Source organism: Rhea pennata, chromosome 1 (assembly GCF_028389875.1).
Source record: "Rhea pennata isolate bPtePen1 chromosome 1, bPtePen1.pri, whole genome shotgun sequence".
NCBI classification, from domain to species: Eukaryota; Metazoa; Chordata; class Aves; order Rheiformes; family Rheidae; genus Rhea; species Rhea pennata.
The window spans coordinates 55,730,882-55,755,870 of record NC_084663.1 but is presented as its reverse complement, the minus strand read 5'-3'; the positions used below and the strand labels follow the sequence as shown (position 1 = coordinate 55,755,870).

Below are 24,989 nucleotides of genomic sequence, written 5' to 3'. Positions count from 1 at the left end.
CAACCCTCCATCAGCCAAGTGTGCAGAGCTCTGTATAGGAGTGGAACAAATCCTTCTTAACTCAAACAGGGTGAGAAGTTTACAGTTTGAAAGGGTCAAACTGTTTTATAATTATGTTAATATGCATAGAAATACTGCCCTCACTTAACCGTTATGTGTTTGGAATTTTCTTTTGGGTAATCCTAATAGTGTAAAAGATCTCTGAGTTTAAATCCATGAAACCCAAAAGAAATTCTCTTGATTTGCTTTATTGTAAAGGAGAAATAAGTGTAGTCTCAAACTACTTTCCTGTCTTGAGCAGAAGTTCAATCTTAATTCATTAAAGTCATTAGTACTTTGAGATTCTAGTAGAAGGAGATGAATAGACATGCAGTATTACATTGCGGAAGATTATATAGGTATTGTCACAGTCATGTCATTACCTTCCATAGTGGCCCTGTACAGCAGTTGCTTCTTTTGCGTACTGATTTGGTAGAGCATATATTGCTACCTCCCATATCTGAAGTAATTATATCTGTACTACATGCCTAAATGATTTAATCTTGTCTTCTTTTTGTGTAAAGAACCCATGCAATCAAATCAAAGTCTCTGAATGTCTGTGATCTCACATTAGTTTTGAATGATGTTTAAGAAAATATTTTTTCTTTCCCATGATACCATGATAAGGTAATTTTCAGTGGGACTGATACCACCACACATAGTTAAAACTTCATCTTTCAGAGCAGCAACTACTTCTCTCTGTTCCCAAGAGAAGTGAAGCCAAGGGTCCCTGTTGAAAGATTATGAAGTTTCTGCTGTCAGTAGAAAATCCTGGTGTGAAATGATGAATATTTTGAAAGGACCATTCTAACTGTGGGCAGATTGGGTATCATCTTGAAAGGTCGCTTTGTAGCATTCTCTGAAGGAAAAAATTGAACACTAGGGTTTTTTTGAAGACAAAATTTTCAATAAGAAGTATGGCAGAGGGAAAAAAGGCTACTAATCTCAGAAAAATCTTCAAGTATTGCCTATACAAGTTTTTACTGATCTTTAAGTAGTCTGAAGATTTAGATTATTCCCTTTTTGAGATTACAGAAACAAACAGAAGATCAAACACAGAGCAATAGAGGACCCATATTTAAAAGTAATTTTACCTCATAAATTAGTTAATAGATTTACTTGTAAATTCTTAGGAAATTCATTATGTGTTCTTATAGTTAGTGTTGTAATTCTTCATATGTGCTGTGCTTCTCATACATAACAAAGACACTGAATCCTCACTTTAAACAGAAAACTCCACTCAGCTGTTACTGCACAGATATGACAAGTACTTCTATAATATATGCTGATAAATTTTATTCTGATTAAAAAAAAAAAATTTCAACAGTTGTTCTGATTTGTACCTCTTGACTGTCGAGGTTGCTGTCGGAAATAGGACTGAAGCAAGTACAATGTGTTGTCTGAAGAGGTTAATCATTCATTCTAATAACAGAGACTGCAGAATGGGTTCAGAAGTACTTTTGTCCAAATTTTCTGTGCAAAAATATCCATACCCTCTGAGGGTCCATGCCTTAAGCAGCTGAAGCTCTATTATTAATTAGTTCTTTTACAGCAAGGCTTCAGCTGACTTTTGGACATTGTTGATACTGGATGCTCTGCACTGACATAACTTATGTCTTCATTGTGAAAAATAGGCATGCTTTAATATTAAAGTGATTTCCTTCAGGTACTTACCTTAATGTGGAAGTTCAATGAAGAGGAAGCACAAGTGACTATGTCACTAGGGCTAGCTATGGTGAATACAATATACCTTATATACCATAATTACAGGGACACTGGGAATGGTAGCACATTTGTAAACACCACTCTGAGTCTTCTAAGCACCTTGTCATTTTATCTGATAATTAAGGGGATATTTCCGAGGAAAACTTCATCATTTCAAGAGGTGGATTTAAGGACTCGCAGCAAATGGAGCCCTTTGCTCTAAGTCAGTACTGAATGATATGCCCTAGCACATTTCTTGCACGGGAGACTCAAAATTGTAGCTTTGACTGCCTGTGGTCATCAATTATCCTTCAGCTAATTGCATAAGACTAAAGGTGCTTGCCCTGATAGCCCGAGCAGATTTCGGTTTGCCTTCTGCACATCTGACATTTTGATTTTAATTGGGCAGTTGTTGCTTCTGCTCCTAGCCTGCTGTGCACTGCTGAAAAGCACTGGAGGATGGATTTCATTGGTAGGAGAAGCAATAGGTACAGAGTCAGGGAAAGTGGCGGCCAAACTGGAGGTACCCTCCAGGGTAAAGCTGAGATCAGAGGACACGGTCATCATGTTCTAGTATTCGTGCTTACTAGCTCAACCATCCCACACCAAAATTGTCTAGAGGAGTGCTATTCTCAAGGTGGCAGTGCAAGAAAAAAACTCATAATAAGGCTTCTGAATTAAATTGCTTAGTCGTTTTAGCAAGAGAAGCCAAAGCAGAGTCTGTAATCCTTTAAAACACACCAGGGGAAAACTGCAGCAGCATGTGGCCCCTCCACCCTGCCCAGCAGTACTGCATCCCCCTCTGATGAAGCTGATCAGGATAACAGAAGCACAAAATGAGTCTGAATTTAATTCATGGTTTGTAAAATGCATTGGGAGTCTCTTGGGGTGAACAGTGGTTATTTTCTTAATGAATTACTGCTGTTTTGAACAATTTCTGTTCAGCAGGTTTAATTTTACTTTTTAGTTTGAAATGCTTACTAGCTTTTGAGCAGAATGTTCTTTTGTAATGTTGTTCTCCTGCTCAGTCTAAACAATCCTGGCATGACATTTGGGGGGAGGGAGGTGAATGCATCAACTTCTGCCTCGCAATCTCAGACACTTAGTTGGCCTGAGCTTTGGAAGAACGGAGCATCTAACTTTTGCTTGACCAGCTGCAGAGATGAGCAAAGTCCAGCTTGTTGCAGACTTAGCAAGCAAGAAACATATTCCAAAATTCAGTGAATGCTTTGGGAATGTTAGTGGTTTAGTTTCTTTTACAAAGATGATCACTTTATTTAATATAACTTAATTTTTGAAAAGTGGCAAACTGAAAACCGGAGTTCATCTTTCAGACAAAAGCAGCAGCCTACTATAATCAAATATAGCAAGATATGCAATAGTAATGAAACTGAAGATTACTTTTTTTTTTTTTTTAATCTTACAGCAGACAAAGTAGATATGAGTAGAAGCAACAGTAACTGAAACAGTAATAGAAAGTGGAAGTGCAGTGAGAATTTTTTTATTCATAGAGAAGCAGTTGTGTGATATTGAAAATGTTTTTAGATGTATTCACTCCAGATAAAATTCACCTGGTTCATCTCAGAAGTACCACTAATCTGTATTTTGAGGGGTTAAACCCTGTAGCAGTGCACAAACCTTGTTTAAGTCTTGTGACAAGTAACTCTTGCCATTGGCTGGTTTCCCACTGCAGAGCTTTACTGTGCTCACGATGCATCTTGAAGGGTAAGAGCTGAACAGTTCCTACAGTACACAGTTCTCAAAACTTTCTTATGCAGACTTTCTAAGGTATCTAGAAGAGCAGCACCTTCTTCCAGACCATACGAGGTATATGAGAGACCAACCTGCAGCATATAGCCAAATAATTTTTTTCCAGTCTCTAGACTATGTTTCTTTCTATCTGGAATCTTCTTCTTTGCTCTTTTTCCTTTTCTTCAGTCTGAATTCTATCTACAAATAATGATTTTTAATGGAGTATTAAGCACAAAAAAGTCAGAAAATGATGACTGTAATGCTAGCCTCATTTTAGTATGTTTTGATAATATGCAATTGTATAATTGGAGTCTAGCACTGAAGTCAATAGCACATTATGAGTGTTTTTTACAATCTTGTATGGTACATAGTGAAAGGAAATCTCAAATCATTTAATGCAGGTCTTGTACCTAAATGATTTTCAGTATGCCTTTGATCTACAAAGGCATATAATTTATATTATTGCCTGAATGAGAGAGGAGTTCCGTAAGAGTAGTCACTGTAGAAAAATGGGGTTACATCTCATCTAGTATGATTTCAAAGTTAGCCCTGCCGTGAGCAGGGGCTTGAATTTGATGGTCTCTGCAGATTCTTTTCAATTTTAATTATTCTATGATTCTACAAATGGTTTTGGGCTTTGTTAAGTTGCACCATATGGAAGAATACCATTTGCGACCACACGCTGCTCCGAGAAGCTTGCATTCTAAATAGGAGAGACAGGCAAAGGGTAAAGAAAAGAAATGGAACATATATATGCAGTAATGAATACAATAGACTGTCAATACATATCATTTCCATTAATTGTTTTGTTTTCAACTCTTTTTCATGAGGTGATTCTTAGATGACAGGACTACAGTCAGCACTGTGTATTCAGGAACGTAACTAGGAAAAAGTGTGTGTAGTATTTTGTTACATTATAGAAGAAATAGCTTGTTGTCCTCTCCTCAAAAACTGTAGCATACTGTTGAGCAAAAAAGTTGTTTTTTTTTAATGTGTACATGCCCATTTCTGAGCCCGAAAACAAAGTCTAGATAAAACAATTCTTCTCTCATAATTAAGCAAACTTGTGGGACCAAAGTCAATTCTCAGGAGATATGTGAACTGCTTTGCAGCTGTCTGTTGTAGATCATGTTGTGCCTCTCTACGCTCATTCCCTGTGCTATGGGAATCAGCACATCCATAGCTGCCTTCTGTGTGTTACCCCTCGTTTGTACAAAAGAGCCACAAGGGCTATGAGTTCTTTTATGTACAGTCTCCCCTCATTTCATCGCTAGTTCCAGTGGCTATTAGATCTTTATGTACCTCGATAAGTGTGCCTTGGAATGGACTTAGAAACTGGATTTCCATCTCATTCCATTTTATCTTCTGTACAATACCAATACAAGCACAGTGGGTAAGTTTGAATTACAATAATATGCCCTTGTTTGCAATGCAAAGAAACAGAATAATTCATTTTTTCCAAACTTTTTGAAGCAGAATTGTACTCACTTCTAAGAAGCCTTATTTAATAGGACAGAGTCTGTATGGATTAGGCCCAGTGCTTAGGTTTTCTGAGAACGAAGGGTATGAAACTTAATACGACTATAAATGTCATGAATGGACATTTCATTTCCATTAAAGTAATTCTACTTGGAGATTTAAGTAGTGCCCCTCATTGTTTGTACGCAAACTGCAGCACTGAGCAAGAATGACTGAATCTGAAAGAGACAACGTCCAGCCTACGTTCACTCGCCAAGGTTAATTGAGTGCGGGATCAATAACTTACAGAACTGGGCTGAGGGAGGGGATGGATCTGCAGTACTTTAAGCAATAAGTCTTAATAATTTAAAGGATGCAATAACCTGGACCTTATCAAAAAAATAAAAAATAATAACATAGATCTTGATAGTGCCTTCTACCTATGCAGCATGCTGCAAGTCTCCTGCTCTGGGCACAAATACATTGTTGGTTCCATGCAAAACTAAGCATGACTGTTTTTAGCTTGAGGCTAAAAACCAGAGCTCTGCTTGCCCCACCCAACTGATATTTCATCTCTTTGAGAATTAGTTCATATGTGCCCCACTGATTCCATATTTAAAACAAGATTTTCTATCTTTAGTTTGAAACACTGACTCCTTGTGACATAACCTTGAGTAGTCTCACTAGATAACTTTTATGTTCACCTCCTTCAACCTCTGATAATATTTCTGTGTGGTATTTCAACATCTCCATATTGATAAGTATTTCTTTTTCTCAAATAATTGCTAAGTGAGCGTCTTTGTCCAGAATTTCAAACCCAAGCGCAACTTGAGGCTCCTAAGCCTCATTTAAGAGCACGTATTTTAAAATGGCTTACTGCTCAGTGCTGCTAAATATGCACGGATCACAGACTTCAGTGTGAGCTACAAGTAGTCAGACTCTCCGCTTTAACTTCCGCTTTAAATTGGGAGTGTAACCATGAGTGGAGGAGTATAATGTTGGCCAGATCCTCCTTGAAGAGGTTGATGAGTATTCTTTCCATGGAAAGAAGAGGTGATTCATTACTGCTAATGTTTGACTAATACCTAAATTCCAAATTCAGCTGACACTTGCACTCATGCTCATGGATGCTCCTTGTCAGCCACATGCACAACACACTGACCTACTCTCCAAGAGTACACAGACCAAGTTGTTCACAGTTGCTCAGGTTTGTATTTGCCAAGGAAAACACAGCACGCTTCACCAGAAGCATGCTCACAGGACCTCTGCTCCACCATTCAGGCATGGTGCAAATGAACATCTTTCATTTGTAATCACATCCCTAGAGATACACACGTTCAAACATACTTTTGCTCAGATGTGTTCAGACTTGCACACAGAATGCCTGCTCACATACAAGTGCAGAAAAGTTAGTTCACATGTGGCCTTGTTCACACAGACATACGTGTAAGCCCGCATTCTCACGCACATGCAGAGTCTGCTGTCTTCCATGTGTGTACCTAGCAAATAATTTAAATCTCTCTCTTCCCATCCAGCTTAATATGCAAATGTGGATGTCACATCAAGATCAGAAATAAATGTACCAGAATGACTTCAGTCAACCTGAAATGTCGAATGACTCATTCACACCCTTTGCGCAGCGTTCCCGGTTTGCCACATGCATTCTATTGACTAGTCAGAGGCTGCGCGGTTGCCTGCTGCGGAGCAGCAATTGATCACTTGCTCGCAGAAGGAGTTGGGCCGTAATTATTTTTGCAGGGTGTGCAGGGGTTATGCGGTGAGCTTCCAGCTAAGCTGACTGCTCTGAAGGTGCCTCCGCCATAGGAACGTGAAATGTAAGATGTCAGGCCTGCTCTACCTAAAGGAACTTTATGTGTTTAATTAAGTCTTAGCCTGCACATTAATTCAGTAACTGATATCCCTACATTGTGGTATTGCCTGGGTATTTCTCTTCCAGATGATGAGAACCTATTCCAATCTGATATAACTCAATTTTGGACCAAGATAAACAAGAACAAGTCACTCGCACTTCAGAGTAAAAAATGTCTATACATTAAATCATTCAGGAACTGCCATTACACTTTAATTTCAAATGTATCATAATCCAAGTGAGCTAAAAATGCATAGACAAACATGAAATATGTTCCACACTTCTACTTAAAACGGTAAAAATTCTGTGCAGAGACAATCCCCAGGAATAGTAACAAGCTGACATTTGCATTTACTTTATAATCAGAAGAAAAATTGGATTGACTGTTGGAGTTGCATCTTTGAATGTATGAATTATTGCAATTGATTGCTTTTAAATTCTTTCAGAAGCATGCCCAAGTGAGATACATATGGGCTGACTTTAATTTATAGAAAGGCTTTTTTCTAGCACTTGCGCCTTGTAAAAGAGGTGTTGCATTTAAATAGAAGTTGAGCCCACAAGATACATTAAGAAGAAAAAAGCATCGTTAGTACAACACAGAGGCTCAGAATGTAAATGTGCAGTTGGTGACGTTATGCAATAGCGGTACCACAGCAGTGCTATTTAGGCCACATAGTAGCATTTCAGTTCTTTGTAATTACTTAAATGTGAAACTTTGTAAGTAATTTGTACACATTCTTACAATAAATGTGGTTGCAAGCTGAAATTGGCAAAATATACATAACATGGCCAAGATAAGATGGCTTTTGGAACGTAATTACTAGCTTTCCTGTGTTTGTGTTTACATTATGATAGTGAAATGTGTGTTGAACTAGACTTTTATATTTAATCCTATTGTAAAAGCACAAGAGGAAAGGAAAAATATATAAGGACACAACTTGTGCAGGCAGCTGCAATTTTCTACAAAAATAGATCTACAGTTAAAAGCATGAAGAAGAATTACATTTTCTCCCTGAGTTAATGTTACTTCTACTTTTGTGCAAAATTTTATTTGTTGGCATACATAACTTTAGTAGTAGAGTTGCAGATTTTGCACAATTGCCTGCGCTGGCAGGATGAATTTTATGCAAAAGCAAGGAAAACAGCAGTTTCCTCACTGATCTCATTTTTTTCCAATTTTACTCAAAATTCTATCATCTGGCATAATCAGAGAAACATGCAGTAGCTGATTTGAAACATAGTATTATGGATCCAGCAGTATATGCAAGCAGATTTTTCATACCATTTTGTTCACATATGCCACTCAGCTATAGTGCTGTATTGTAGAATCCAACGTAGGAGTGTAAACTATTTTTATCAGACTGGATTATTGCCATAATGTAATGAATTCTCTAACTCTGCCCAAAATTAAAGAAATGATTCTGTTGCATCCGTCATCATTCATACATGAAGAGAGGAGGTTCTTCTTGACTGCTGTGGAAATGAACCAGGCATAGGGTGAACTTATTCCTACCTACTTTAGCATAAATAATTATCAAATTTTGCCCGTGTTTCCATTTCACATTGTGAAATGTATGATCATGCATAGAAAGGGGGAATTTACTGTTCACATGCACATCTAGTGCCTGTGCATACGCAGACCTGCACAAACACCAGAAGAGCATGTGCATGTGCAGACCTGTACACACACCAGAAGAGCTCAGCTCTTACAGTGCAAGAGCTCCAGCTTGCAGAATAGTGTTGGATACTGTGTGTTTTTTGTAAGACTTTTATAACTTTCAGAGCTTGAGCTGATCAATCTTGAGTATGCTTTAGAATCTAGCCTGTATTTAGGCACCCAAATAGGAGGAAAGCACGTTTGAATATCTGAATCTTACTGTAGATGGGGTTTGCTGTCATTGGTTGTTTTTAATCTAGTCTCATAATGCTGGATTATAGATTCTTTTCTGACTCCTTTGCCTCAGAATTGGCTTTCAGAAGTCCTTTCTGATAGGAAATACAGCTGAAATATAGCACCACTCCTTATCCCAGCCTCTTGTACTAAAAACTTCAAAAGCATACTGCTCCATCCAGCTCATTGCTGCTAGCGGAATGGTTCCCTGGAGCTATTCACAGCTGGTGTGGTTCGGAGCAACTTTGCAGGTACTTGTAATTACACCAAAGATGAGTTTTAGGACAGGTAGTCTCAGGATTTCACAGCCCCCAAATATGGTTTGATGTCCCCCTTTATCCTTCACAACTATAGTCTTGTACTAGGAGTTGGTCACATCAGAGGATAAAGATTGTAGAGCCCTACACCTGCATGAAAACAGATGTGCTTGCGTATATATAGATACAAAGGCAAATTCAGGGATTTGCATTCATGCACTTGTTCTGATCCATATCTATCTATCCTCTGAAGACCTCCAAGATTAGTGCAAACAAGCTAAATTCACACGTTATGACTGTTGATATAGTGATCTGTTGAGGCCTTAAATTCTGTGACTCCACAAAGTGCAAGCTCCACCTGTACTCATAAGCAGATCCTTTGCATACGTATGTACACACACAGCAGGAACATGATTGTTACACTGATAACCACACAGCTGCAATAAAACACATACCAGCCAGTACTGAAGCTTACCAAAAAGAGATAAAAAAAAAAAAAAAGGGGGGGGGGGAAAGAAAAAGAAAAGAGAGAGAGAGAGACAGTTAGCTAGATAAGGTATGAGGAGATTTAAAAAGAAAACCAAACCATAGCATAGACGGAAGTGGCTACATTTTTCATACTTCAGGTATTTTTTGGAGGGCTTGAGAAGGAGCTGCTCTACAATTGTGCCAAAAGAGACCATTCGATGCAATTTCCTATCAGACAGCATTCCTCAAGTGTCTGCTCTTTAGGAGCAGTCAGGGAAAAAAATCATTCTGTGGGAAGCAGTTAATGGAGCTGCATTACCGACCCCTTATCACTCTGTCTGATAGAGAGACAGCAGGTTCCTTTTGGCAGCTCCAGAGCCCTGATCACTTCAGTTTAGGGGCACATTGTCTGTCTGGCTTAATCAAGTATGTTTAGATATATCTATCATGATTAAAGGGGTGTAACACAGGAAGGGGGAAGAAGTAAAGAGTGAGATTACTTTCCTCTAGCTTCAGATGGAAGCTTAACACAGCCCACTCAGTCACTAGGTGCTCATCAAAGGGAGAATTTAAATGCTGGAAAGGAATGTTTTGTTGAATACTCCAACACTGGATTCAAATCACTGAATCTCTCTCTCTCTCTCCCCCCCCCCCCCTCTTTCTTTCTCTCATTGCTTTCTCCCCTCTACCTCTTGCTGATAGCAAAGAAGCAAATCAACAGCCCGTGCTGAACAGGTTGATTTTGGCTTGATAGCCATGCGACTTTGTTTCTTGTTAGTGTTTGGAAAGGATGATAATAAGGGAACTATAACGGCTAGGAAGAGGCTCCTTCTTCTATCGGCAGCATTGCTTCTCTCTGTGTCTTGGCTGTTTTGGGGATTTGAACACTGTAAAGAAGAATTAGCCCAAAGCATTCTAAAGTCACAGGTGCCAGACTTGTTGCCACTGTAACTTGGTGCAGTACATAGATGGTGGTGGACAACAACTAATTGACTCTTAAGGCAGGACTGAGAGAGATGATATTGGCTCCTGAGGCAGCAGTGAGGAAAAAGAAAAAAAAAAAGAAAAAAAAAAGAGGTTTTCTTACATTAGTGCTGAGGGTAATGTAGAGAATGGTTCTGCCAGGGAAGAATTCCTGAGCAGAGGTCAGGCTGCAGGATCCATACTTTCTTTCCCTGAATAACTGGCCCTCTTTATCTCTAAGTTGGGATAAACCTTAGGACAGGCTTGGAGAAAGTGTTGTTACGAGGACCATATTCTGTTCACCTTTTCCTGTGTCTCCAACATTCTTTGGGCTTGCAGATCCTTCCAGATTTCCTAGTAGAGGCACAGATTGCTCTGTGACGAACAGAGGCCTCCCTGACAGCAAGATGGATCTTCTTGGTTCTCATTTGCAGATCCTTAAGAAATAGTCCATAGCCTCCAAGCTGAAAATCTAGAATGCTACAAAGCACCGCAGGCATGCTCTGGCTGTGTGTCTTCAAAGCAGGTGAAAGCACAGAAACTGTAAGGATGTCTCATGTCTGGACTCCTGGGCATCAGTGAAATAGTTAAATATATGGAAATACAGGAGAATTGTTTGGTAGTAAAGGAAAAGAGGTCAAAACTTTCCTTTCCACATTGTAATCTGCCAATCCAGTCAATTCTGAGTTCTTGGAATCTCGCAGTTGCTGTCCGGATGATCAGCTGTGATGTCATGAGAGTGGTGCAATGTAATCACACCACAAATGCAGGAAGTGGAGAACCTAACTGATCAGATACATAAATCTGCTAGTGAGACACTAATAATTCAGTAATCAGGAGTCACAGGGTGGGAAATGTAGAAGAGAAAGTTGGCAAGTTTGGAGGGGTTTGAAGAAAATACTTAATCTCATCAAGTTTGCCAGTACTTCTTTAAAAGATGAAACTAGAGGATCATAGCAATACATTCCCAAAGAAAAATCTCTCAGAAGTACAGAGGTGCTCATCAGCCAGAATGGTAGGTGGTATGTCTGAAGATGAATTAGCAGAATGATGGGGAAGGTTTGCATGAATCAAATAGCAAATAGCTCTTCAGGATTAAAGGCACATCTCCTTGCAATAAGTGGTGCTGCTTTAATGGTACCAGATAGTTAAAGCTGTACACTCACCTACTTTAAGCATAACAGTAGCGTTACAATAGTACTTTTCCATGTAAAGCTTATTCTTGTAAGAGAAATGGCTTAACACTTTTAATTGACATAGATAGACCAAATGTGCAAGCCATAGTCATGTCGACTAAACTGAATTTGGTTTATGAGTTAATGATGAGAAGTCCAGGACTAGAATAGCAACAGGCAATTATATATACAGCTAGTGCAGAGTTGACTGAGCTGTTTTAAAATCTTACGACATGAACAAACAGGACTGCAGCAAGTGAGCAACAAGGTGCTGAGCTTTCAAGACAATCTTTGGTAGCAGGAAGCATAGCAAATTGGGACAGAGCTCTGCCCAGATCTGTTCATGGAGCTCTGCAGAGAAGCTTTTTCAGCACTGCCACTCCTGTGCACTCAGTCCTGAAAAAAATAACTGCCCACTAATGACCTGTCACTGTGGACAGCCTGAGCAGCTGTTTGCAGAAGGCAAAGTGGTGAGAGACGATGAATTGCTGTGTGTGGAGCACATCTGAGTGTGGGACAGGGATAGATGGGAGATCAGGAAAGACTAGACAGCTTCCATTCATAACATTCAGCTTTATGTGGATTTACTGCCCTGATAGTCCCGAATCCACAGCTGCTGAGTTATTACTTACAACAAAACATAGCTTGTTTTCACATTTCCACTTGTTTCCACACTTCCGCTTCTGTCTCTCTTGTCGGCAATGTTACTTTTTGAAGGCAAACTAATTAAGCACATGGGTAAGTAGTTTACACTGTGAACAAACAAAACCTAGCCACTTAATCTTTCGTGTGTTATCCACCTAGACCATTTGGAGTAGGCAGAATATTTGATTTATATGTTTTATTGAAAACAGGTATTTTTCTTTTCTCTTCCCATTTCTGTCTGGTTACTCCTGTGCTTTGCAGGTAAAAATAAAGCAAATAAAATGCCTTGGAAAAGTTTCTTCTCTTGACATCTCCAGCCCCGCAAGAAATGACTAAAATTTTGTGAGATGGTTTGTTCTTAGGCAGTTTTCTGACAAGTGTGCAGACACATTTGTGCTGGATCACTCAGCTAAGCGTCAAACCAGGTGCAAGTTTGTCTGAATCAAGCCTTCTAAACCTAGGATTTCCAGCCTGTATCATACCCATAGTTCAGCTCTCCTGTATCTGATTGTGCCAGTAGCACACGCACCTGAAGAAGATGCAAGTCTGCAGCAGGTAGTTGTGGAATAATCTGTCCTGCCTGCACTGGGTTTCATCCTGAAATATGGAAGCGTGGAGTCTAATATCCTTTCCGTAAAGTTTATCGCCATTAATTATTCTTAAGTATCAGGATATTTTTTTCATATTTTTTGACATAGCTGTGATGCATATATTCTGTCTGGTAAACAGGTTAACACACTAACATAACTGTGAGAGGGGAGGCATATATAGTAATGGAGAAGAAAGAGAAGAGAATAATTTCCTCTCTCTCATTGCTGGGAGCTTGCCACTATCAGTTCTTTTATTTATGATATAGAAAGCCACTTCTTTTATGGCTTGACATTAGAAATATTAATGCATAGTTCTGGCTATCTAACAGAAAGCAAACCAGCATTGTATAACATTGCCAGGCAGCAAGCATGAGCGACAGATCACAGCAGGTCTGTTGCTGGGGGGCCCATTAGATCACATCATGGTGAAAATAGAGAAAATGGGTCGTTGTGATGTGTAATGTAATGTAATCTGTCAGGCCATGCACAGAGCATAAAAATGAACATAGCTTAAAACCAAGAAGACAATAAGGATTTGTGTCCCACCTGCCTGAACGGAAGTTTATATTCCTGATGTGCCCATAGTAACATGTGAGACTCTTCACAACTTGAGAGGATCTGGCTGTATTCTTTATGGCCCATTGCTTTCTACACCTGAATATTTTTTCAGCAAAACATGTTGGGGGTTTTCCTCTGCAGAGGGAAATCTCATTGCTTATGCCTCTTACTGGCTGGAGTGTTTCCTAATGGACAGCCTATCTCTGTTTTCACAACAGCTAATCTAGGGAGATTATTTTCCCCTCAAAGGGAGATACTGGCTCGTGCATATGGGGACAGCCACTGCCTGCTTCTGGACTGATTATCTTAGACTAGCATGGTGTGGGGGTTTATTTTCTGAAATAGCGTGGTTCATAAGAAAAGACGAAACAATTCAGGTTTAAGTTCCACACAGCCTGCTATGCTGTGCCCAGCAACAGCGTTCAGCAAAGGAGAGTGAAAACAGGGTGAGTACACAGTGAAGCTTCCTTCATTGGGGCCTCCCAGATCCCAGCACACTTGAGGATGGGTTCCTAGTGCATGTGTTACGAGAAACAATGGATAATAATTTCTTTTTTGCCCTCTCTATAATTCTTATTTTTTTTCCACACTGCTACTGCACTTACCTCTCTATAATCTTTTTTTTTCTTTTCTTTTCTTTTTTTTTCTCCAGGGTCCTAGTCTGTTTAGTTTGGCCCTTCCTTGTTCAGAACCTTTCCATTCCTTTGATCATCATTAATTACTTTCTCGGTGCTATTTCTAATACTGCCGTCTCCAATTTTTAGACGGAGAGATGAGAACTAGCTGCCGTATTCAAGTTACCAAATATTCAAACAGATGCCCCGTTGATTTGTAAGGCATGAAGTTGCTTCCTGTTTGTTTCTCTACTGCTTTCCTAACATTCTCTAACCTATTTGCCTTTTTAACTTCAACTGAGCTGGCACTTTGACAGAGCTATCCACAGCAACCCAAAGGTATCTTTCTTGACTGGTCGTTGTTAATTTTGAGTTCATCACTGTGTTTATATGGTTATGGTTGTTTATTCCCATGTCCATTACTTTGCAGTTGTCAGCACTGAGATTCGTCTTCCATTTTAATAGAGTTCTGAAAACCATCTGTAAGTAGTCATGATCAGATTTAATTTGTAATAACCTCATTATTTTTTTCTCATCAGTAGGCTGTGTCACTTCATTTTTTTCTGGATCATTTATGGATATGTTGAACTGTTCATTCAACTTGTTTCCTAACTTTTAATCAGTTGTTAATCCTCCATAGAACCTTTCCCCTTATTCTGTGAGAGCTTAGGAGGTTTCTTAAGAGTCTTTGGTGAGTGTGCTCATCGAAAGCAATTTAGAAATGTGAGTACATTATATCAAATGATCATCCACATCCACATGCTTGTCAGCTCCTTCAAAGAACTTCATCAGATTTGTGCAGTATGACTTGCCTCTACAAAAGCTGTGGGAGAGGCACTCACTATGTCGTCTCTCTCTTATGCCCAGTAATTCTTTTCTTTGTTACAGTTTCTGTTAATTTCAGGCATTCAGCAGTGAGACTTCTTGGTCCTTGGAGCCTCCCCTAAAGCCCTTCCTTCTATTACTGAGGCCATATTAGGTCCTAGGTTGTATGCTGCAGTTTAATTGCTCAGCCTTTCCTATTACATATTCAAGTTAGTTTTCGATCAAGATTTCTAAAATATCTAAACCTTGAATTTATTCTTATTAATTTATCAATTTATCCTAAAACCTCTCTACTAGTTCTTCAGCTTGAGAGAGTTTTCCTGGCCTTTCTCTGCAAAGAAAAGCCCCCGTGTGGGGATCTCCTTACATCCCTTTGGAGGGAACCCAGATGCAGAGAATTCATTTGGCTTTTCTGCCTTATTCTTATCTTCTTTGAGCACTCTTTTAACATCTCAATCATCTGTCAACCCTATAGACATTCTGGCAGGCTTCCTGCTTCTGATGGCTTTAAAAATGATTTTATTACTTGTTTTTATGTCTTCAGCTACTTGTTCTTCAAGATATAGTTTTCAACGGACTTATTATGGCTTCTCATTTAACTTACCAGACCTGTGCTCTTTTCTGTTTTCCTTATTTGGGTAGAACTTCCACTTTTTGAGGGACACTAGCCTCCTTCGTTTGTCTGTTAAACCGGGTGAGTACGGGCGGTGGCAAAGGACAGCACCATGATTCTAAATACAAATATTTCCAACATTAGAGACCAATAATGGTCCATGCCTCTCTCTGTCCTGCAACAAGTACTATTCTTTGCCTCCACCTCTATCCTTCATGCCCGCTCCTGACTGTCCTCCGCTGCAGATTTGGACCCATTACCAATGTGATACCCTGTCACAGCAGGGAGGAGCCTGAAATGGGCTGAGCTCTCCTTCACTCACTTCCCTTAGCTGGTAACACACCTCCTGTTTTCTAGCAAGCGTCGGAGCAGAGAAGAGCTACTACAAGGTATGAGGTGAATGTGGGTCTAAGTCGTGAGTGGGGGAAGCTGTGTGGAAAAGGTACTAGGAAGGAAGGTGGAGATTTGGAGGGGGAGGCAAAGAAGTACTGCAGGGTAGGAAAGAGCATGAGATCCCAGTGCCATCTTGCTCTGCTGCTTCCACAACAGGACAAAACTTTCACAGAAGAAATCCCTTTGCCTCAGCCAATCTGACTAGCTAGAAGCAAGGAAGAAATGGGCAAACATGGATGCTTCTCTCCACGCTTGTCCTCCACACTAACCTTCCCAGTGCAGCAACGATTCATGGTTTTATAGTCTCACAATATTGCGCGGTATTGTGATACTCTGTTTGGTGCTACTCTTAAATAAGCTTCCAGTGGTGGTACCCAGCTCTACTCTGTAATGACTGGAAGCAACACAGGAGGCCTAAGGTCCTCAGGGAGACTAATCCCCATTCTAGTCTGGCACATTTCTTACCAACCGCCGTTGGTAGTGGAGTTCTGAAAATTTTTTTGTTGTGCGAATCTTGCTCCTAGGAGGCTTGTTGTGTCTGGGCAATATACAGGGGCCCAGCTCAGGTTATGTGTTCCGCTGGATGGCAGGATAGCCAAGACTTAAATGCGGCAGTGCTGAGTGTTTCGGTGACTTGTTCTACCTTATAAATTTTACCCTCTTATCACTGACAGTCAGCAGACCTGCACTGTTAACCTAGTAGGAAGAGGCTTGTGTTTTTGGAACAAGATATTCCCATGCTGCTTGTATGTAGCTTAGCTGGTGAAAACAATGCTTTTATCTATCACAGCTCTTCTAGATAACCAGGTCTCTTTTGCTGAAACACTGTCTGGAGTTTCTATACAGATGTTCAGGGCTGAATTCTGTCCCTGGTTGCCCATCAGTCCTATAGGTTGTTCTTGCAGAGCCTAAGAAAGACGTAATAGCTTGTACAGCACAAAACCTCACTGGATAAAGCTGCAGGCTGGAGATGTGGATGCAGCAGGCATGAAAATAAGACCTTGTGGCTCCACTAAGCAGACACACTGCTGTAACCATGCCCTTCTGTGATCTTAGTATGTGAGACTGAGCAGGGCTGAGCCAGGGCAGTCCCTGCACGATAAACTCTTAGTAGGTGGTGACCTCCTCTGGCATTGTTACAACAGAATTTTGACCCAATTTGATGTGAGGAATAATGTTAAACTCTTTTGGATGCTGCTGTCAGACTATGTTGGATGCTGCTGTCGGACTACATTGCTTGTTGACATGATTTAGGCCCTGGCTCTTTTCAACAGAAAGGAGATGCTGATGTTTCTGCTCAGGGAATGGCATTCAGCCAACCTAAAATACCTCCTTAGTAGCCTCAAAGCCAAGTTGTGTTTCCCTTCTCCTTTTGCGAATCTTGTTCCGCATCCATCCCGCAGAATGGCAGTAGTCATATACCTTTTGCACGCACCTCATTATAACAAGGAACCATGCAGGGAGCCAGCAAAAAATATTGATGCTGGTCAACTCACACTTAGACCTGAAGAAGCCTTCTTAAACATTGCATAGCATAACATCAGCATAAACATGCTATACTCTGTATAGAGACATTCTGTTCACACCAACATTATGCACAATCTAAAATTGTCTCCGGTTGCTCGAAAGCTTAAAGGAGTTGCCCCATGCAGTTAAAAGCAGTGTCTGGCTCTCTGTCTGCAAACTGCAGTGCTGTCCTTTGGGATGAAAGGTGCTTGACAAATGTAAGTTATGACAATGGCAAAAAGATTTTCATCCCACTATGTCACAGAGGTGGCGCTTGGAGACACACATGCAGACAGGGAAAGAATGGGCCCCTGGCAGGGGAGTTTTCATGAGAGCCCAGCACTGACCCATGCAGAGTAAGGATTCTCGAGTTACAGATGGAGGGAGGAACAGGATCAGAAAAACAGAAATGGTTTGAAGCTCAGGTGATGAAAAGTGGTAGGCTGGAGTTCAAAGACAGGATTATTGGCTAGTGTTGCTTTAGTAGTTGGTGGGGAAAGAGCTTAAGGCCATAGCATTACTGCATTACTGATTTATCAACACAGCCAACACTGTGTATGGTATTTGAATCACTTCTAAATCCAGCCTCTGGCAATGAAAAGCACATTTAATCCATGTGTTAGATTGTTTGAAGAGGTATCTGTCTCTTGGTCTCTCCCCGAGGTTGGGATTGCTGAAATTGAAAAGAGTTGAGAGAGGAGATTTTAACTGTTTCGCAAACCCTTCTCCTTTTGAGGGGGTCAGCTCTCCAGTATCATCTCTAAAGCCTGGGATATAGAAAAATGCAAGGTTCTCTCCCCACCTGCCCCCTGCAGAGAGAAGCCCCCTTGTCTCTTCTATTACTAAGGGGAAAATCAAAGAAAGGATCTGTATTTAAACAGAGTTTATTCTTTTTAACAACTTTATTTTTTTCTGAGATTAACGCTCTGCACTTAGGAGTTCCAGGATTCATTTGCACTGTTGGCTGTGATCCCTCTGCAGCAGCCAACAGTGCAAGATAAAACACTGAAAAACCTCATTTATCAAAGTAATTCTCCTTTGGTCTTTTTCTTCAATTCTCTTCCATGAAAACAGCATCATTGTTTATCCAGGTTCCTCAATGGTTAATTCTGCTTCTATTTAATACCCTCATGCTGTGTTAGTGTGCAAGTGGCTCACATCATTGGCTGTGGGAGGCTACAGACTGAAGCTCCAAGAATGTCACTGCTAGAATAGGCAATCAGATCAAGTCTGAGTTGCATCTGCAGAGTTACACAAATGGTCTGAAATAGGAATGCGACAGTCACAGAGCAAGCTGAACTTACATTTGCAGGTCTGCCTGAGATAGCAAAGGGTATCCAGAGTAAGATTTGAAAGAACATCAGTAAGGGGACTGAGAGAAAAGAGGGTGAAAAAGGTCTAGAATAGCTGCAAAGCTGAAGAATGAGAATAAAGCACATAATTGTTAAAAAACAGAGTGATACAGTTCAGTGTGGATGCGTATTGACAAAACTATAAGGCAGTGGGGACAACCACAGGGGCAGGTTCATGCTAAATGGACAGAGCTGCCTGAGGATTACTAAACAATTTGCCTTGGCATTACATAGTCACAGGGATCAGTTGCATCAGTCACAGAAATACAAACTCACCAATAATAAGCACCAAAATAGAGTGCTAACAGAATCCAAGAGGAAACTTGTGAAGATCCTTTTATTGTCAGAACTGAGATGTAACAAGTCCCAGAATTAATCTCTGGTGGTGTTATGGGATGTCTTATGGGTTTCTTTGGCTGGGCATCTTTAGCTAGGTGCAAAGGTCTGCGAGCAGGAGATATACCACTTAACAGTATAAAACAATTATTTATTGGCTAACATACACAGAAGCTAGCTAGGATTTAATGAAATAATAGGCTATGCATATGCATGCATTAGCATGCTCACTACCCCAATAAAGGCACCCGAAGAGTCTTTGCCAGGCAAGCGTCAGTCAGGGGGTGAAGAGTCAGCCTCCATGGCTCCCTGGGACAAATCCTCAGTTGTGCTGAGTTGCCATCTGCCACCAGCTCTGTCAGCACCGATGGCACCAACAATTCAGCTCAGTGACCCCAGTGATCCTTGAGTAGTTCTCAGCTAGAATGACTATCTTGAATAATCCTCTTGTCTTTTTCCTCTGAGATTTCATGTCTTTCCATGTTGATGTTTTCCCTCTTGAATCTTTGAGCTATTGATGACCCCACCTCAACGATCCTACTGCTGTATGTAATTTTTGCCCTTCTTATCTTTCTACAGATTTTCTCCTGGTTCTTTCTCCACAGTCTGAGTCAAGGTTACACAGCTGTGCATATCAAAGCATGGCCCTGGATCCTTGATATATAAGCAGCTAAAAGCCTGGGTTGCCTTCAGAGGGAGGCTTACAGCAGAGGTTACAGAGAAGGAGGGTTACAGTAGTCTGCTGGTTTAAACGTGGCCTAATTTGGAGCTTACTCTGTGTCAGATGGGGTCCTGTCTAATAGCATCCAAGCTAGAGTTTTTGTTAGTACAGTTTCTTTTTAGGGCTTTCTGGTTAAGAACATTTGGATTGGGCGAGTTGGCATTTCTTCCCCAGGCATAAAGCTTTGCTGCTTTCTGAAAGTTGAAGTTAGGTAATGGAGCCTTCGGCTTCAAGATCGTTGCTTCCAGATGAAGCTGGATTAGTAACTATGAACATTACTTCTATGTTGGAGCTGTCTGATGATCTTCATAAACTGAATTGCAAGAAGATCTACTGGCAGTGCACTTGCTTAAAGCGGCACTACCCAGCCATTTCTTCTCTTGCCACTGGCAGCCCTCAGCCACTGGGCTGCGGGGACCATGAACCAACCATGGGAAATGCATAACACTCTTGATCATAGAAGTGGTCCTGCTGGGGTACATCCGAGTTATGTGAGCAGGAAGTGGTGAAGAAGCAAAGCTCATGTTGCTACTTCCCTTGCCACATCTGCTGTTGATGAAAAGCAGGCTTTGGTTTGCAGGGCTGTCTGGTACATTTCAAGCTCCTGAATTATGAGCATTGAGGTATGGTATGTGCATGCCTTAAATTTGTCAGTGCTACAGTTCCACACTGCCTGCTCTGAAACAAGGAATACAGCATTTCTGCAGAACAGTTTTCTGTAGCTGAAAGTTGTGGTTACCCATGCTAAGCCATCACACAGAAAAGCCTCTTTCAACCTTCAGTATTGTGGCTTCTGTCCAAGAAGGAATTATATATATTGCAGGCTGTTCCTTTTGTGCACAGCTTGCCTTTCTCCTAGGATGAAGAGTAAGTCATTGAAGAGGGGAAAATGCATGCAGAGTCATTTGCTTCATTGGGAACTGTGACAGAGTAGTACTTGGTTTCCTTCGAAGGTTTTCCCTACTACCAACTTACTTAGGTGAAGTGTGCAAAACTTTCTGTGAGATTGCTGGGGGGGAAGAAAATCTTTTGGAATGAACATGTGCATTGGTTTGTTTGAATTGCTGTAACTCACCCAGATCGGTTTCTTGGCCATGCTGTATCTTCTAGCTGCTAATGTCTTTCAGTGTCTAGCATCTAATGGTAGGTGCACCCCGATTCTTGTAAAAATCACAGCATTGCCTATAAGATTGCTATATGCTGGACTCATTAGTGCAAGCAGCTCACAGATGATGACAAACTTACGCTTCTTCCAGCTTTGCTCTGCAACCAAGACACAATATGGAAGCCATCGCCAAGTTTGATTTCAGTGCTTCGGGAGAGGATGAGCTGAGCTTCCAGGCTGGGGATATGTTGAAGGTAAGTGTAGCCGCAGGTTTGACTAAAGTACAGTTAGTAGCTTTGAGAGTTCAGCCAGATCTTGCTGTGCTCCCATTTGCATTGATAAATCGAATTGACCAAGACATCTGTAAACTGGGGTACAAACTCAAGACACAAGTCTCCCATAGAGCCTGCTACTGGTCAGGTAACAACTCTAGGACACTGGAGTCTAGGTCCACTCCACTTAATTTTCGATCCCTAAACTATGGACATCGTTGCCTCCAGGAGTCAGCAGGGAAGGATAAGCATCTTTGCTGGGGGACAGATCCAGTTCTCAGGCAAACAGATTTTGAGGGGTCTGTCTCTTTTCATTGACTGCATAAGTAGTCGAGGGTGACTACATCTAAGGATAGGTAGGGTGATTGTAGGCTGGAGTGCTTGCTATCTTCCTTAATTCCAACTTTTAAATTGTTAGAAATATGGTTATCGTGCATTATAGAACTCACCTCTAACTTTCCAGTGTAAGTAATTACTGTAGTTGTCACAGGAATTTTAGGCAATTGCAAATGGAAGAGGAAATGTCCACAAGACAATCTCTATTGCACAGATGATGGAAGAGATTAAGCAGTCCTGAGCTAATAATTTTCTATATCATCCCAGCAAGAATTTAGCAGCAGAGGAGTGGCTGAGACTGGCAGGAGTGCAGCTGATCATAAGCAATATAGAGCATGCGAAAGTCTCCTTAAAGCTGATTTGCATGTGTTATTATAGAACGGTTCTTGTTAACCCTACTGAAGTCTCACAGATGAAGTTACATGCTGCATCACCCTAAATTAGCCACTTCTTAGCCCACAGTATAGCTGTTCTGTTTCAGTTGAAAAGGACTGAGTGTAACTCCTTTCCAAGGCCTGTAGCTCCTTCACTGGCCAAAGGGATGATGTACAGCAGTACAATCTAAATCCATGTTCTACCAGGGAGCCTTTTGTCTTTCCCTGTCCAGTCCCAGTTTTTCCAGTTAGTATTGGCTCTCGGTTCTATCACCACCATTTTTTATTTTGTTCTCCTTTTAAATCTCGAAGCTTAAACAAAAGCTGATGGCATCAAGGATTTATTAAGATCACAAAGAAGTTTTCTCTGGGGAACTATGAGAGGTGCTCTGGAGAAGTCACTTCCTATCTTTAGGATAAATGAACGCTTCACTCAATACCTCATTTATTCTTCTTTCTTAAGTCAAGAGTAGTCCCAATGTCCCTGTTGTCCCCTGATCTTTACCTGATATCCACTTAGGAAACTGGTTCCATTCAATCCCTTGCATGGATGATGATGTTGGCCAGATCAGTTTTCCTTCTGTTCCTCACTTCCTGTAAAATCATTATAAGCTAGAGTTTTCTTTCAAAGCGTATTGGAAGCTACTGATGAAAAGTGTGAAATAACAGCCATGTATTAGTAGTAGTAGTAGTAGTAGTGGTGGTTGTTGTCACTGAGACTTCACTACCAGAAAAGCCAGACTGCCTCTCGCTTTAACATCCTTGAGGTGAACATAATAATACTTAGCAGCCCAAGCTGCAGTAACAGTAAATTAGCCTGAGCAACATCTCTCTTTCTGGCATCTACACACATATATGCATACCCTGTCATGAGCCCCCTTCTGCTGCCTGCGCAACCTGCTGGTTGTCTTTCTGATTTATGAGAGAGATAAGATGAAGGGTATTGATGTAGAGATTAGAAAACAGGAAACATGAGGCCCTCAACCAGTAGTGACAGGAGGAAATCCACCCTCCCACCCCCCACACATCCTTCTCTGAGAGAATGACACACACAGAAACCTGCCAGCTCTGTACCACGAACCAGCAAGTGGTTTGTTCTGGAAACGGCAGGGCTTGAGCGCTAGCAGAGAGTGGTTGTTGTCCCCTTTGGTTAGTCAGAGTAGCAAAAGGGAGTCTTAATCCAGCACCCAGAGATGGGGGAATGACCAACTGTACAAGCAGGGAACTCCACAGCTTTCCACTGCCCAACCTTTCTCTATCCACATGCATAAAAAAGGCCTACGTGGCAGGCAAGGCAATGCAGAATCAGCCACAGAGACAGGAACATCCTATTGCCAACACCAAGTGGTTAGAATTCATGTGTTAAGCTCCTAAAATCATGAGGTTGGCTTACAAGACAAGTATTATTATTGCTAACAATAGTTTTTAAATTAAGTCTTTTCCATTTGCTTCCTTCTCCTAAAACTGTCAGGGGTAGTGCTTTCAAGATTCTTTCCAAAACCAGAATGAACAGAAACATGTTCCATTTTATAAAAGAGAATTCTGTCCCAGGACCCAAAATGTCGAACAAAACACCAAGGACCACAACATATGCAGTAAAATCATAATGTGGCTATATTCCTATCCTCTCCCTTGAGCTTAGGGCCGTATCAGGAGCCATCAGCCAGAAAGCACTGAATCTGGGCAGTCCATGGCCTGCGTTGAAGTCCCTAAGGACCTTTCCAGTCAACATTAATAGGAACGCTTCTTGAAGCTGTTCCAGGGTGCACTGTGGGCTGGTCTTTGCTTTCCTACAGTCTTCCTACAGTGACTTTCAAACACTTTTTGCTTTCTTCTTTTACCTACCCTGACAAAACTCAGCACAGCTGCAGATTTAACCCACTAAATAGTCTTGTGTAATGACATGTGTGTGTGTTATGATTCCATACAGTATAGCTATATATTCCCTTCATACACGTAAATACCAGAGGATTTTTCACAGATTTTTTTCCTCCCCTTTGATATGCTTTCTGCATTGCTCCAATTGATATGCTCCAATACTAACCATTAAAAACAGCACAGCCAGCTCCTTAAACCCCTATTAAGTCTCACAAAAGTCAGAGACATGCAGACTGCGTTTCCAGCCACTCGGACAAGCATTCAGAAGAAACTATAAAGCTAACAAGCTGTTTCTCTAATCCCACCCAGCCTTTCTTTTAGCTTTGTTTGCTCTGAAGTGGTCATCAGCCACTAACCTCGCTGCAAGGTTGGTGGGTGGGAGAGCATATGTGCAGTTGTCTTCTATTCTTACAAGAAATTCTAGTTTTCTGTCAATATCTGGGCTACTTTTGCCTTTCTCAGGGCAAACACTTATTCTTTCCATCTCTCCATTGCAGATTTTAAGCTCCCAGGAAGAGTGGTACAAAGCTGAGCTGAGAAGTCAAGAGGGCTACGTTCCTAAGAACTTCATTGATTTTCATGTTCCCCCGTAAGTGTCACAGAAATTGCATGCCTCACCATTGCATGTTTTCACAAAGCACTGTCAAAAGCACATACGTGTGTGTGCATGCTCCTGGGAGAATAAAACAGAAGAGGCATGGTTATAATATATTATTATTAAGAGCTGGTGAAGACTGCCATAACACTATATGCAGTTCTGCTAGCGCACCTTATTTCTGCCGTGAAACATCTTCTGTTCTTTCAAAGCGGGATGGTACTCAGTGCACTATTTCACTCTCAAGTGACTCCTTTGTTACTGTTGCTCAGAGGGATGTCACTGGGATATGGGAGAAACTACATTTAGCTCTCCTTGGACAGAAGGAGAATTGTCAAAATGTGGAGTCTTGGCAACGGAGACAGAGGCTGAGCAAAAAGGAAGAGCGAGAGATCTCTCTGAAAATGAATTATAAAAATGTAATTCTCTCCCCCTGATTCTTAACCAAATTAACTCTCTGTTCCCCACCCTGCCATCCACATTCCCTCTCCCCCACAAAGTATATGTGAGTTTCTCTCTATACGCTAGAGGTCAGTGCAATGCTACATGAGATTGTGACATCTGGTGTTACTCATGGATTGACAGAGATGATAGACCAGACTTGTCACTGTGCTCCCACACACATGCAGACACACACACACACACCTCTCCCAGCTTCATAACTGCACACCCAAACATAGACCTGTCAGAGGGCAGGCA

The 24,989-nt window shown here is 41.0% G+C and overlaps 1 protein-coding gene across 1 annotated transcript in view; it reads left to right on the top strand.

Annotated features, from left to right (window-relative positions):
• The window catches only part of GRAP2 (GRB2 related adaptor protein 2), a 38,067-nt gene that overhangs the window by 4,216 nt on the left and 8,862 nt on the right, over nt 1–24,989 (top strand). The window contains exons 2-3 of the mRNA XM_062568946.1: nt 20,987–21,089; nt 24,193–24,284. Coding sequence (XP_062424930.1) covers nt 21,012–21,089; nt 24,193–24,284 — 170 coding nt within the window. The 5' untranslated portion in view covers nt 20,987–21,011. The remainder of the gene's footprint in view (nt 1–20,986; nt 21,090–24,192; nt 24,285–24,989) is intronic.